General features: G+C 35.9%; 1 protein-coding gene across 2 annotated transcripts in view; it reads right to left on the bottom strand.

Annotated features, from left to right (window-relative positions):
• The window catches only part of BICC1 (BicC family RNA binding protein 1), a 91498-nt gene that overhangs the window by 42401 nt on the left and 33418 nt on the right, over positions 1-15679 (bottom strand). For both annotated transcript variants that reach the window (XM_071749213.1, XM_071749214.1), the window contains exons 2-3: positions 14186-14232; positions 583-652 (exon numbers count right to left, since the gene is read on the bottom strand). In XM_071749213.1, coding sequence (XP_071605314.1) covers positions 583-652; positions 14186-14232 — 117 coding nt within the window. The remainder of the gene's footprint in view (positions 1-582; positions 653-14185; positions 14233-15679) is intronic.

The raw sequence follows: 15679 nt of genomic DNA on the forward strand, positions 1-15679 counted from the left end.
TCTAAAAGGGATGTTCCTGATTGTATACTTTGTTCACATTGATAGACTTGAAAAGTAGCATAATTTTAAAACACATCATATTGGCCATACCTAAAAAAACACTTCAGTTTCTTAAAGAAACCAAGCAACATGCAGACTGCCTCTGTCAGGGGCACAGTCAGTGTACTTTTAACTGTGCTTGACCAACACACAACTTTGTGCCCTACAGAAACAAACAAAAAAATGCCACAGAACCACCACATAACTACAATTGAACCAGAAAGACCAAAGAGCTTTGGTTGCTGTAAAATAAATACTGAGATTCAATGTAGAAACACACAGAAAAAAGCATACTTGCTAGAGACAGTAAGTACAATACCTCTGATAATAATGTATTGCAAAAGTGCAAGCTATTTACAATGAAGTTATATATCAAATACATAAATAAAGATGCGATAACTTCGACAAGAAATTCGTACAAAAACAGTACCCTGAAATGAAAATATTCCAAGTGTTCAGTACTGAAAGACAGAATTGGTTATTCTGTGGTTCTGCTACTGAAACAACTAACCCTATTCCATAAAAACCAAGAAAACACAGTACCTTTTTTCGATTTTGCTCCAATCTTCAATTTTGATGGCCAAGCAATCTGTGTATTTGTTTCTTCCATAATCTGTTAAAAAAAATTATGAAAATTTAAATTTTTATTGTTCTCCTACAAAGTCAAAAGGCCACTTTTGGAAAAGATTGTGTTTACTATTTTTAAATCAGGTGACTATTATTACTTGTAAATAGCACAAGCCATGAAATACTTTTCTGGTTTTATGAAGAATTTTTCTCTGGTGATAGACGGAACTGAGTTGTGATCATTCAAAAGAAAATCAAAGAAAACCAAGGCACTGAAGGCACGTTTATGAAGTTAAAATGACCACTATTAAACACAGCATGCTCTACATGCACCTCAGAGGGAAATTCAAAGCTTTACAAATCAACAAAAATATTTCTTTAGTTCTCTTAAAAGTGACTCCATGCAAAGCCTGTCACATTTAAGTCAAGACTTTTTGAGTTTCCATAAGACAAGATACTCTGGTTTGCTTTCACACGTTAGGGGCTTTTCTTTGCCTTGTCTTTACCTGAAAGGACCTTTTCATTGTAAGCCTATCCAGACTTCAAAACCCATGTTTGCAGTGATACAAAGAAATCCATGTAGTAGTTACTCAGTTCCATGTAGGCTCTCATTGATGGCAACAGGACAAGCCCATCAGCCACAGGGATATTATAGGGAAATTTACTAGTGGCACAGTTACAGTGTGTCACTAACACATGCAGCAGTTATACAGGAGAAGGAACTGAATGACAGCAAAGACTTGAAATTAACTTCTAAGAAATGCTGGGCTTGCCTACTGAGACTAAAGCAAAGCAGAGAATTTCTTTTTCTTTCCAAAGAATTTCTTTTGGTACTTCTAGTGTTCTACAAAAAGCATAAAAAAAATATTTTCCAAAATAATTAACCAAGCTACTTTCAAGAAGAGAGTGGATGCATTAATAAAACAGCTGCAATACCAATAATTTTTTTGTAGTAGTATAATTCCAAAGTAAGTCATATTTGTCTAACAGTTCTTTATTCTGACCTTCTACACACAAATGCCTAGGAGTCCCCAACACCTTCCAGGTTAGTACAACATCTGGAAAAACTGCAAGTGTCACCCTGACTTAATTATGCTATTTCTTTTTTGCTTCAGCATGACAATTTATACAATTTGGTTTCAGACAATAAATTACAGCTGAAATAACACACTTCCAGGAGGGTGATATTCTATCAGCCACATCCATACACTTTTCACAATTTCTGAATCCAGATGTGAAAGATGATGTTTCAAAGAAGCCACTTGTGTGATGGAGGGCTTGAGGCCAGGATTGCTCTTAATTGCACAACATGAAATACATTAAAAAATTAATGAAATGAAAAAAAAATTAATGAAATACATTAAAAAAAGGAAGGCTTTCCTGAAAAGGAGAAAGGAGATGCTAAAACAAAGAATGGTGCAGAACTGAGTTTAAAAAGATCCAACATAAAAGGACCACAGAAGAGGAGACAAAAAAGAAGTGAATTAATGTCATTCAAAACAAGCACTACATCCATCAGTCTTTCACCCTCAATAAATTTTGGAGACTTAAAAAAAAAAACAAACTTAAAGAAAAGAAAAGAAAAAACATGACTGGATGCATTTAAATTAAGTGAAATTATTGAAGTACAAAAAAAAATACGCTCAGAGAATGTGCTGGCTTTCAACTCCAAGCAGCAGACTATCATAAATTAAAAGCTTGTTGCATTAATAATATTTTCCACTATTATGAAAACCACATATTATAAGGGGGGAAAAAAAAGAAAAAAGGTTTTGCCACAGCAAATAGAACTTGAGAATTTTAACTGCCAAAAACAAACAAACAAAAAACCCAACCCCAACTGCAATAGAAAGTAACCTCTGGTGTTATTTTTGAGAAAACAAGGCTTTCATAGGAACACTTAGTAAGAGTTTAATCAATAGTGCATGCTTTTTTCACTATTGTATTATCTACCTGTTGTATTTGTTGCAACAGCAGGAGTGTCACAGAGGGTTTATACTGATCAGTACCCTCCTCACCTTGAAGGATCAACTGACCAAAAGAATGAACCCGTTCATTTGGCAACAAGATACAACCACATAGTAAATAATCTCATGGTGCAGCTTCTCAAAATGCAGGAAACCCTAAGAAATAATTAATCTACATCTTCCCTTCCCCTCCTGTCCCCAAGAGAAACAGTGGTGTTTACACAGCCAAAATATATAAGCTATTTTCAGTGAAGAACATAAAGAAGATGACAAGATACTGGAAGATACCAACAAAATAAATAAGGACAGTGCCCTGATCCTGAAAAAACTGCCTCTAGTTGCAAACCATTGGGCCTTCATAAAAAACCCTCTAGATGTAAGGCATCTGGGGTAAAAGCATTAGGCTTCCATGTATTTCACAGCTTGAAAAAAAATAAAATGTATAGAATGAGCACTTTAGGGAGTTTTACATTAAAACAGTAAAATTTTCTCTTACATTTTAATTTTTGTTCAGCTGATTTTGGATAGAAACTGGTATGTCCTGAAAATTTTCAGGACAGTTAAAATGCAAGAATTAGAATGCAGCGACTTAAAATTTTAGTAAGTGGAGATAATGCAAGCAACTTACCTCCATTTTAATTTGGCCCCAAGAAAACCATTTCAAACTCTTTTCCATAATAAGGGGAACTACCTCATCATTCTTAATTAATTCTTACATGCATTGACTATAGTAGGACTGTAATGGCTGGAGCAGACAAGTGCAATAACTTGTACAGAAGAAAATCTATCTCAATTACATGTTATCATATCCATGAAAAATAAAAATTGTTATTGTCTCTGAGGCATAATAAAATAGAAATCAGAGGTAGATGAGAAGCAGGGAAGTAACCCTTCTAACAGTGATCCAGTTCCCTCTTGGGTATTGGGGGCAGGCCTTTCTCCTTCTGTGGTTTAAGTGACAAAGCAAAAAAGGACACTATATGGAAAAATAATTCCTTGGTTCTTAGTAAGAAACTGCCTCTGTGTGCAGACAAAAAAAAATTACCACAAAGCATACCACCAGGACAGTGCCCAAATTATATTCTAAATTATCTTTAGAGTCACTCTTCATGTCATTCTTAACCCTGCATTTATAAATCTCAGAGAACATTTCTTAGTATATAATCATCTTCCAGCAGTACAAGAAGGAATGGTCAGATAAGATGTGGTTTTTCCAAGCTGTATGAAGTTTACAACTGAAAAAATTGATGCAATATAATGTAACAAGACCAAATGGGGAAAGAAGGAAGGGGAGACTAATACAAATTAGGAAAAGAAGAAAACCACATTTTATTATGAGACAAAGTAGAGATGGCTGAGCAGTATTGACAGCTCTTCCTTCAAAAAGAAAAAAATTACAAGGATCCAGTTCTTCAAACTGATAGTGAGGAGGGAATGGAAATACAAGACTGTTCATTTATATTCTGGGAGCACACCTCCAAGAAGCCAATATAAAGGCACCTCTGGAGAATTTTTACTTGCAACACGACCATTGGAAATTCTGAGCCAATTGTGTCTGTAAATTCGAGATGGCTCCTAATCTCCAAAAGCATCAATAAACGTCCCTTTCTCCACCAACAAGGTAAGAACCATAAAGTCTTCAGAGCCAGAAGTAGCCAAAACCAGTGCTTACCAGTGTAAGATGTGTACAGTTAAAAATTGCTCAAGAGGGGAACATCCCATGTGTGAGGATAGGATGAACACAGGGAAAGACAGAGGATCATAAAAAGTATTATTTACATATAAGTCATGATAATAGAAATTATATTGTAAATGTTTAGTAAACATGTTTTGAAGCTCAGTCATGTTAAAGACAGCAATTCTTTATGACTTATGAGATTTATAAATTTACAGAGGATAACTCACAGCTAAGAAATATTTCATATACAGCTGCTGAGGGAAAGGTGACTGTTTTGTTACATCACTCCATTTAGCTCCATTTTTAACAGGACAGGTTTTTGAGAACCATTTTTCCACAGTTCTTAGGAACATTTGCTTCATCAACTTTACAATAAACAAAGATGAAAGTTATAATGCAAGACACTAGGAAAAAAAAAAAAAGGAATGCAGGAGTAGCAATAGTAAAAGTAGTATCATGGCAATAGGCTTTCTTTCCATAAACATGGAGAAAACGGGAAAATCATTTTGCTGTCATAAAAAATAACACTATTTTTACAGATTCAAAACAGGCAATTGCAGTTGTGGATGCAGAGAGCAAACCAAGTATTATGTTGATTTTCTACTAAGCTCTGCAGCTATTAAGAAACGTTCCTGTCATCAACACCCTGCTCAGCTTCTCCCAGAACCCTCTTTTTGCTCTTCTACAGGTATATTTTAATTGCTTAATTATATTTTTAAAGTGCACTCCCTATGAACAATGCAAAATACTGAAGTAGCAAGGCTATATCACAATACTGGCTAAATAACCTTAAGATGAAGTAACTGTGAAAGCTTTTAAAGTATGGTTTTGAATTATTGAACTTTAAAACAAAAGGTTGTGACAATTCAGATTTTTATTTTTAAAGCATCAAAACCACTCCAAAGCCAGATTTCTTATCAAAAGAAGAGAATAAAAATGGAACTTCATTAGCTATCATCATCATCTTATACACATTTTTTTTTCAAATATCACCCGAAATATTCTTCAGGACACAAAATTAATTCAGTAGTTAACTGAGATATCAGAGTGGTCTGATCACTTTTATCCTACCACAAGATAATCATCATCTTCACTTTGTTTCCATTGATTTTCCTTTACACCTAAAACAACCTTAAACAAGTAGTGAAATTGGTTAATATAAGGCTGGCATGGAGTGCTGTCTTAATAGCAACATCTATGAAATGGCTGGTTAGGAGACACAAATATTCATTTCATTCACAGATCCAGATCCTTACCCACCATCTTTTACAAATACACAGAAGCTGTGTTTGATACAAACACTTTCTGCTAAAATGTCCAGTTTTCATAAATCAAGTGCTCCAGCTGCTTCAACTCAACAAAAAAAGCCACAAAAAGTGAACAGGCAAATAACATATGATACTAAATAAAACTTAGTATGATAAACAAACTTGCATTCTGAACACAGCTTTATAAACCATCATGAAAGCTGGGGCTCTGCACATAATATTTACAAGTTTGGAGTTCCAGTTGATCAGCAATTTTATTTTGATTTTGGCATCAAAAACACTTTTCTTTCAAAGAGGCAAAAAGTTCAACATAAAAACACATTCACAGTTTTGATGTTATATCTGCTTATAATTAAAATGGCAAGAGTACCAAGAAGGGATTAGTTATCCAACTGTCAGTAAACAGTAATCAAAAAAAAAAGCAAAAATTCAGTGCTGCAGATTTCACTCATTAAAAATTTCTTGTAATATCGAAAAGAGCATTTCATTTTAGAAAATGAAACCATTACATGTACAACATAATTCAGTATTAACCAAATGGTGGTATGTGAATTTTAAAATCAGACTTTGGGATGCCTAGTAAAAACAAGCACACACATTTCTCTCTTTCACAGACACATTCATCTTGCATCTTCTGCTTTCAGAGAAATGGTATTAATGTGGCTCCCTCAGTATGAGTGCAGTTAGAGCAGTACAAAGAAAGATAGAACATAATTTGCATAAAAATTTAAAAAATATACTTCTTTATAAGCAAAGCAGGAGAAGACCTGATCTGAAGAGTCAAGAGTAGACAATGAAATTCTGCATGGGCTAATATTTATTTCTTCTTCTAATGCAGAAGTGGTGAAGCAGCAGTATCTGAGAGAATGATTAACTCTTGAACATGAGTTTTGACAACAAGAACAGAGCAATGTGTGTAGCTGGAACCAAAAGGAGTATTATATTTAATAGTGTGGGGTTTAGTGAGTTGGAGGGGAGACAAGAGCAGAGAGAGAACAAGGATGGGAAGGAAGAACAAGACAAAAAGGAATGATACAAAGGTATTTAGGAAGAGTGTCAATGCAGCCTGTAAAACCTGTGAGGCCAGAGTAGGCACTTGAGATGCCAGAGCAAGAACACCTCAATGGCACACTATGTAAAGGAATACTTGGGCTCGGGAAAAAATACAGGGCACATAAGTAACAAAAGATGACACTACCAACAATGCCCAAAGCTTGGTGCAAATATCTATCTCTCCTACAAGTCTGGCCTACATTTAGGCCTATCAGAAGCCCTGCTGTGGACTTTCCCCTGAGGTAGTCTCCATATGAAATTAAAAACTAGAATTCATTGTGCCTCTTACAGCTCCTACTCTAAGAAGACAGTATATAGTGCATCTGAATCTACAGTATTCATGCTGCTTTTCTGCAGCTCAGGGACAGGGGTGAGCCCCAGAAGTACCAGAGGGCTCCAAGGCAGCCACGTATCCCAGACCAGGACACTACCTAAGAGTTTGCTGCTTGTGCTTCTGTCTGTCAGAAAAAACACCCCCTGTGCAGAGTGGAAAAGCAGCACAGAATTACAATGACAAACATGGAAAACAGTAATAAGTCTGCTGTCAATTAAGGTTTTTGATATTAATAGTTTACAAGTGTAAACTACTTAATAGAGCACAACCAAATCATGCATAGGGAGGACAAGGATCCACCCCCCTACAGGAAGGATGTGTCTTCCAAGCACAAAAGCCTGAGTGCACGTGGCTCTTGTAGAGAAGGGGGACCTGATTTCCCAATTTAATATTCCAACTGTCAGAAACCCCAAAGACATTTTAATAAAAGTATCCGTATTTGACTGCTTGGCTAATCCTTCTCCCCTAACCTTAGCTTCCTTTGGAAAGGGTAATAATTAAATTATTTTAGAGACTGGGAAAACTTGTATGGATAAGGTTCAATACTGCCATACACAGATTTTTTTCATGCTTCCAGTGCAAGTCCTTTGTTTCAGTAACTGCAGGAATTTGATCTTCACACACTAATTTGACCATCTTTGCTAAACTGATTTTTAGGTTGACTATTAAAAGCCAAAATAACTATCTAAAAAATTAGTGATTTTGAATATTCCAGCTAATTTAGATTCAGGCATAAAAAGGCAACAGAAGGAAAAGATGCCTGTTTCTGATTTGCATACTTCTACACAGCTTCATGTTGAACTAAACAAAAGACTAAAATGTCTTCTTCTACTTCTCATGACCAATAATTTTGTGGTCTGCATGTACAGACTTTTAGACTTCCACAAAGAAGCAAGGAGGCTGTTGTCAAGGACTATATTCTAACCCACTATAACTCTAAACAAACTCACCATCTTCAGTAGTTACTCACAGCTATTCCTAATAACTACATTAAGAATTAAGACAAGCATGTGTATTATCATGACACACTGAAGCTACAATTAGAGGGCAAGTTTATCACCACAGGCAATGTATTTATTCGTTTGGAGTTCTGATCAATGATGATACTGATAATACTTTTTCATGAAGACATTTGTAGCTTGGAAGGGAACAGAACACATGCATGCAAGCACATATACCCTACATCTTTTTTTAACCTTCACTTGACCTAAAATGAACCAGGGAAGATCATTCCTAAAACAAGGGTCTTGTTTAAGGAAGCAAGGATTGCAGTATTGTTGCTGAGTCCAAAACAGCTCCAAGTGAACATTCTACAACAATAACATTTACAGCAAACTGACAAATGCAGAAAATTTAGTTGAGTGAAAAGAAAACTACCAGCCAAATGCTCCTACCTATGGAGAAACACTTAAGTCCTTCCTTAACTTGACCTGATGTTTTGTTTATTCTCAATGGAAACATTAGCCAAAGGTCACAGGTAATATTTCTTTTATTAAATTAAATGATTCTCATTATAGTCCAAAATGTAAAAGGATTATCTAAGCATGCAAAAAACTTGTAAATGTATATGTATCTGTGTGCCCAACATTAATGAACTGTACATAAGTAATAGAAAAAAGGGGAAATTTATCTAAGAAAAAAATTACTTAACAGGGCAGACCCCAGAGCACATTGTTCAAAGTACTATTAGAAGCATCAAATCTCCTCCCTACAAATCAGTAATCCAGACTGTGATGACAGATGTCCCTTCTTGGCTGCTTTACAATGCAAGATATCTTGCACAAAATGTTAAGTATAGCAAAAGGGGCATGAAATGTGACTTCAGCAGCAGCATAAAACTGATTCACTCAGACTGATCTCCAAGCAGAGATGTAGAATTGCTCAGCATAATCCTTTGGGATCAAAAACCCCACTATATCTGGAGAAGGGAATTATTTGCAACTCAGCAAGAACAGTTGCTGTTTTAAGTGACCTGCAGTGGTCACTTCCAGAACTAGACCCATTTTTATATTACAGGTAGATTCTCAAGACTGTATTTGTTACATCAGAAGCAACACAGAAGAAACTAAAGATGAAATAAACAAACAGACGGCCTTGTAATTACTCCCTTCACTTAACAGAATGATTGCTCTACTAAAGACCAGATGAATGCAGTTTCCACAAGAATGAAGCCTTCCCACCACCGTGCCTGAACTAAGGAAAAAGTTAAGTAAGCATTTTTTATTTACCTTTTTAAAGAAATCAATCCAACCTAAAGAGTCTGCTTCTTTCCACTGGGTGGGGTTTTGCCAGAGGGGAGACAAACCTCTCAATTGCAAGATTTCCTGCAAATTTTGACTGCCACTGACATTCTTTCAACTCTCTAATCCATACCGACCTCTTCCTCTTCCCAGGAAGATAAATGAGAGGAAGCTTAATGTAAATCAGAAGTGCCTGCCAGCGTTTCATAACAGCCTAGCACAGCCAGGCATTTAAAGCACATTCTGGGAACGTATGGCCTCAATATATCCCTGCCACATGTGAGCCAAACTCTACATCAAGAGGTTACTTTAATGCTAATGATTTCTACCCAGCAAAAGAGGAAAGTGTGGAACCGGTTTCTGAAGTCCAGAACTGTTCCTGTGGTTGAAATAGAGACAAACAAAACCCATGGTAAGGTATAAATAACCACGAATTCATTATGTCTCACCAGCAAGATAAACAGCAGTGGAAGAATCTGATAGCTGAGTGGCTGCCATCAGAAATGCAAGTATAGCCTTAGGGAAACCAGAATTACAAATAGGCAGTTCAAGAGAAGTCATGGATGAGGACACATGGAAAGCCCTTCAGAAGTTACTGCTGAACATGGATAATAATCAGCCTGAGACATAGTAGTTTCATGTCAATAATTAATATATCTAAAACCTGAAAATGCCTGAAGCCAGTCACACTTGAAGGTCTACCTAAAAAATTTCATGTTTAGAGATTAAAAAGGAAGACCGACCAGTGTTCACAGCCTGACCTACTACAGACAGGAAGATAAACTTTCTTTACTTAATTATAGCTGTAACAGTTTATACCATCTATATCATAAATAACAAACAGTATATCAATACATTCACACAAGAATTTTGCAAAAGTTACAAGATTTACCCCAGATCAAGGTAACAAATACTTTTCAAAGATAGAAAAGCGTGGGATATTGCAAAGCAAGATCTTCTTTCATAATCTTAGGTAAAGGGTTTGAGGAAGATTTTTCACTGCCTTTGCTGCCAGAACCTCCCAAACAAATGAAAGGTAATGTATATTCATTAACATCTACTGCATAAAAAAGAGGAATTTAACAAAAAGGTGATTAAATATGTAGTTAGATATGCCTATTTTTCACATCTTCAAATAATCGCAATTCCTGTTGGTTGGGTTTCTTTGTTTGGTCTTTTTGGGTTTTTTTGTTTGGTTTTGGTTTTTCAGTTGTTCATTTGGTTTTGGTTTTTTTATTTATATTTATAATTCTGTAATTCTATATTCCTAAAAAAAAAGTTACACTTTAATATCAAACAACAACAAGAAAACCAACCCCGAACAAAACAAAAAATACAAACGCACCCTTTCACAAAACCTAGGCAGTCCCAAACATTCAGAAAAATGTAAACCCTCAAGCTACAGCTGGCTGGTAGTACACTGGGCTTTCCACAAAACTCAGCAAACCATTTCTTAAAAGTCAGGTGAGGAACACGGAGAAGCCTCTTCAGAAATATTCCAAAAGCTATTTGACTAACACACATCCCCACTGAATTAAGCTGAAATGAGGAGCTTACATCTGACCTAGTCAAACACTTGGGCAGAGCCCCATGTGTGGACCATTTCCAGTCAATACCTCCTGCATGTGCAGTCCCAACATTAGCCTGAGAAGTCCATCCAACCAACTCCTGCTAAACCCACACCTCCACCTATTGCCCGCCACACTATTGATACTGCCATGAAAGGCTAGATGTACCCTCTTGCCTTGAGAAATCTCAGAATGGAAGGTCATCATCAGCACTAGGAGCTCCAAATGTTTAAGGAAAAAAAAAAAAAAAAATTGCTTGAACTGAAAATCAAACAGAAATGAGGCATGAAATTCCCCTCTGTCCACACAGCTGACCCTCATCTGTTTTGGATTATGAAGTCTTCAGGGCAGAGACCCACCTCTTTCTTACACTTTATGTAAGACTTCCACACATATCTATAGTGCTACATAAATTATGTTACTTGGAACAATGTCCTGGCTTTGCCTGGGAAGGGACTTTCTTGCCTATGAGGCGTGAACCTCATGTTACAGAACTCAATAGAAAAATTCCACCATCAACTGAAAATGGGCTTTGGATCAAGAACACATAATAACTTCATATTATGTACTATTCTCACCAAATAAATTAGGACAATAATATAGAGAGAAAGGTCGACACAGATCTTTTACACAAATAGCATGTAACAACAGCAAATGAATGCATGTTTATTTTAGATTACCTGTCACTGAAATGCAGATCAGAGAGCTCTAGAGAGAATACATCATTTACTTGCTCCTTGCTGAATTACTAGCAGCTCCCAGTGCTTTTGAAATTGAACATTAGACTATGTTGGTTTTCTCCCCTTTGAAGTAGTACTAAGAAATATCAGAAGAAAGTATGCTAAAGTCTTCAGATTTTTTAAAGTGACACTAACAAAAAACATTTATCTGATTTTGTCTTTAATTCAGAAGCAGAAGAAGGGATGCTTGATTTGATCTTCCTCACCATGACAGAGTAGAAATGAAGAAATGAGCTTAATTTGCCCCTTGCAGACAAGAACTGGGGCTTCTTCTGTAACACCACCAGCAACTGCAGGACATGTGCTTGTTTCTACTAAATGCTCAAAGAAATAAAGCACTTTGACACTGAACTTGTTATCATTAAACTTCCTATCAAAAAAGTTGATAGGACCAGCTCACATCCACTGAGTGCTTGACTATGAAAATCCAAGAAAGCAATACTGCTTGCTCACAGGCTTGAAGACCAGTAAAATACTACTATTTAGCACCAACACCTTGTATTAACTCTTTTAAAAGCCATGACAGGCTTACTAGAGCATGCTCTTTATGAATCTTTGCCTTGTTACTTCTGCCATGTCAGCATTCATATGAAAACTACTTTTACTTCACACACTCCTTCCACCTAACAGCAGCTTCAGCACACTGAGGATACAGTTCATTAGAAAATACTATACATGGCATTATTTACACATATTAAACACCCCAGTCTTGATGTGCCTTTTTAATGATGCCTTTCCCCCCGTTTCACTCAAAAGCCAGATGGTAATGCTCTGAAAAAAGTAATTTTCAGAAATATCTTAAAATATGCATTTACTACAGCTTTAAATTCATATTAAGGTCCCCAAAGCATCTTGCCATCTTAGTTTGCAATATATTTCTAATGCTACAAATCATTTCCTTCCTCACTACACAACCTGAAACATATAAAAAGAGCCATTTTACCTCCAGAAGAAACTCTGCCTCATTCATTTCACATAAGAAAAGAAATAGCTTAACTCTGATTAAAGGAAACTGCACAGACAGAGACGGTGAGTAAGCCATGAGCAACTGTCCAAAGATTTTCTTGAACAAAAGAAAACTGCCTAAGAAGATAGCTTCCATCTGTTTTTATTAGCTCTAGTATCACATGTATGCACTTGGAAAATGCAGTAATCTAAACTATTGAATTGTTCAGACTGCAAGAATGTCAGTCAAAATGAAGTAGCTTTCACTTACTGCAGCATCTCCACTATGCCTATATATTTATGCACATGTAGGACAATATATTAATGCCACTATAGCCACTACATCCATTATCAGTATGGATTAGTAGTGTACTCTTATTCACATACTTGAAGATCTAGTGTATTTTGCTTTCCTATTTAATTCAAAACAGTAGTTTTTGCTATTTTACTAGCAACTACAGAATTTTAAGGTACCTCATATTCAAAGTAAATAATCAATTATCCAAATACACACCTGAAATATATAAGCCAGTCAATTGAACAGGAGAAATACTGTAATTAATCTCTACAGCTTCAAGACTTATGAGCAGATTTATACAAGTGCGAGAAAACACTGTGCTGAAACATGAATGATGTATAGAATGAAGTATATGCTATTATGGCTTAGCTTTGATGTGGCAAGTAAAAAAATCTTCATGCATTTTGATAAAATCCTTTGACAAAAAGAAAGAAGATTTGACATATTCTCCCTTTCTGCACCCTAATACTAGACAGCTATGCACAAGCAGCATGTTCAGAAAAGTAACTCTCACTGCCAGTCAAGAGCAACCTAATCTCAGATTCCCATTAAATACTTTCTAAAACAAACATTTTGGCACTCCTCTTTTGTCATCAACCTTCATCAGAGCATCTGACAGACACGTGCAGGATAAAGTACTCTCTCCCATCTGAAGAGACCTTTCTTGAGCTGACACAAGAATGAAGAAAACATGGAAGATTCAGCAAACTATTTGTTTAATGGACAGCCAGTCAAAAAGCAGTTTCAAGGCATTTCTATACACAGCATGAATATTTACTCTCTTCTCTGCAGTACAGAAAGACAAAACTGCTGTTCATTTCATTAGCATACTATATGCAGACCTTCATTAACATTACTTACAATATTTTACACATTATTCTTCAAAAAACCCAAACCCAACCATGTTGCTTTGCAAAAGTAATTTCAAAGTCATTACTCTTGACTATGTTCCTCTTTGTAGTTTAGTTGCTGCAGGACTATTTTTTCCAGTCCTTCCGTGCCTCTGTCTAACCACAAACATTATTGAATCACTCTGTGGATGATGTATTTCTTTCTTAAAAGGTCTTGAATTTCTCAACTAAATATTTATCCTTTCAACTATATCACAATAAGTGTCAAGTCAGTTTTTCAATGACTGAAGGATGTAGCATTTCTCCACAGAATAAAAACCTTAAGACCATCTTGCACCACCTTCTAGATGAACCCCTTGTATTAAGCAAAATAAACTTTTATAATGCCTATTTTGACATTTTCAAAGAATAATTAATTTGTTGTGCATGAATGACAGTGGTGTACACCAAAAAACCATATTTCACGTCATATTCCATTTACAGGTTAGAAGAGGTATAAAATAATCAAAACATTTAAGATATATTTAACCAATACAGTGGAAACTGCACATTCAGTGTAATTAGTGTATGTTATGAATGAAGAATAGGGATAATTTTTCCTTTTCACTTGATATTAGACTTAAAATACCTTCCTTACCTTCTGAAAAAAGTCTTCCCCGCTTTTCCCTTTGCCCTCTGCAGCAGCTGTAAAACAAAAGCAGAATCTGGTTACTAAATCAATTGACAAAAATTTACAGGTTCAGAAACAGAAACAATCAATGGCTACGTGCTACTGAGAAATCATAACCCCAGGGAATCTTCTTAGGCAATAAACATTTGTCAACAACCAATTAATACCTGGATTAAAACCTTTAGCAAATCACTTGCTAAGGATGGAGTCCAAGCAGATGTTTGTATGTGCATACTAGAGCCATAATATACTGACTGACACATACTGTAGTTACAAAGTAAATACTCATGTAAATCTAGTGATTTATTCAGGTTGCACACTTTGCCATCTAATTCTGCTAAATTCAATCAAAGCATCAAAAGAAATGTAGGGGGGCACAAGATCTGCCATACCAAGATTAAAAATCAGAATCAGAACAAGAAGCAGCATTACAGTAGGTCAAAATCATATTAAAATTAATTTCCTCTATCTGGCTATTTTTTATTTTGAAGTGAAACTCAGAGCTACTGCTATGTGGTTTACTGAGCCTGCGAGGACACAGCAAAAACCTGAACACTGAGATTAGTACTGTTAAATATTCATTTCTCAATTGCTTATTATGCAGTGACATTTTGCAACATATATGTTGTACCAGCTAACATTTACGAGCTATGATATCCAAAGCAGCTGAAAAACCAAAACACAACCCTAAATGCTTCCTCTACAAATGGTGCCATTGTACCAACCAGAGGCATGAGCACACATCATCATTGCAGAATGCAGCTTGGAAGGCTATGAGAAGCAATCATAACTCGGTGATTGCAAAAGCATGACTTGTATTAGGGCCTAAATTATCACCCAGCATGTCTTTAAAGTCATAATTGTACACTTTGTCAGTGTAAATAACTGCACTTAATTATAACTGAATATAGCTTAATTTCTTGCTAATCCTTGTTCCAGCCCGAGACGTAGCAACCAATTCAAAACACTACAGATCCAGCTAATTATGGAGTGGGTGATTTCCTGTTCCCTGGAGAAAGGGATGCCTCCAAATGGAATTCCAAATGCAACAAGTTCCCTGAATGCTACTGACTGCTGAAGAAACTCATTGTTTACTCACTGTGATTTTTCTCTAATTCTCACATACAAAACAAATATCTGGCTGACTCCATCACCCTGGCTTCAAAACTGTTTCAGGTTCTTCATTCTCCCCACTCTTCCAACTACACAAGCAATTCTAATTACTGAATTACTGCTAACTCAGCAAACACAGCCTAACAACTAAAACAGTAAAGCAGATCCAAGATAAAAGCATAAAATTACTTTTTCTACTCCAAGGGAAGCAATGCCACTCACTACATTCGAAATAAGCTTCTCAAGGTATCAATAACAACACTTAAAATACCACGGGGAAAGTGTACAGGATAATTTTTTATGTACTCCAGCTCAGAAGTTCATGTTATTTAACTCAAGGGTAGTCAG

The sequence above is a fragment of the Heliangelus exortis genome, chromosome 7 (assembly GCF_036169615.1).
Source record: "Heliangelus exortis chromosome 7, bHelExo1.hap1, whole genome shotgun sequence".
Lineage (NCBI taxonomy): Eukaryota > Metazoa > Chordata > Aves > Apodiformes > Trochilidae > Heliangelus > Heliangelus exortis.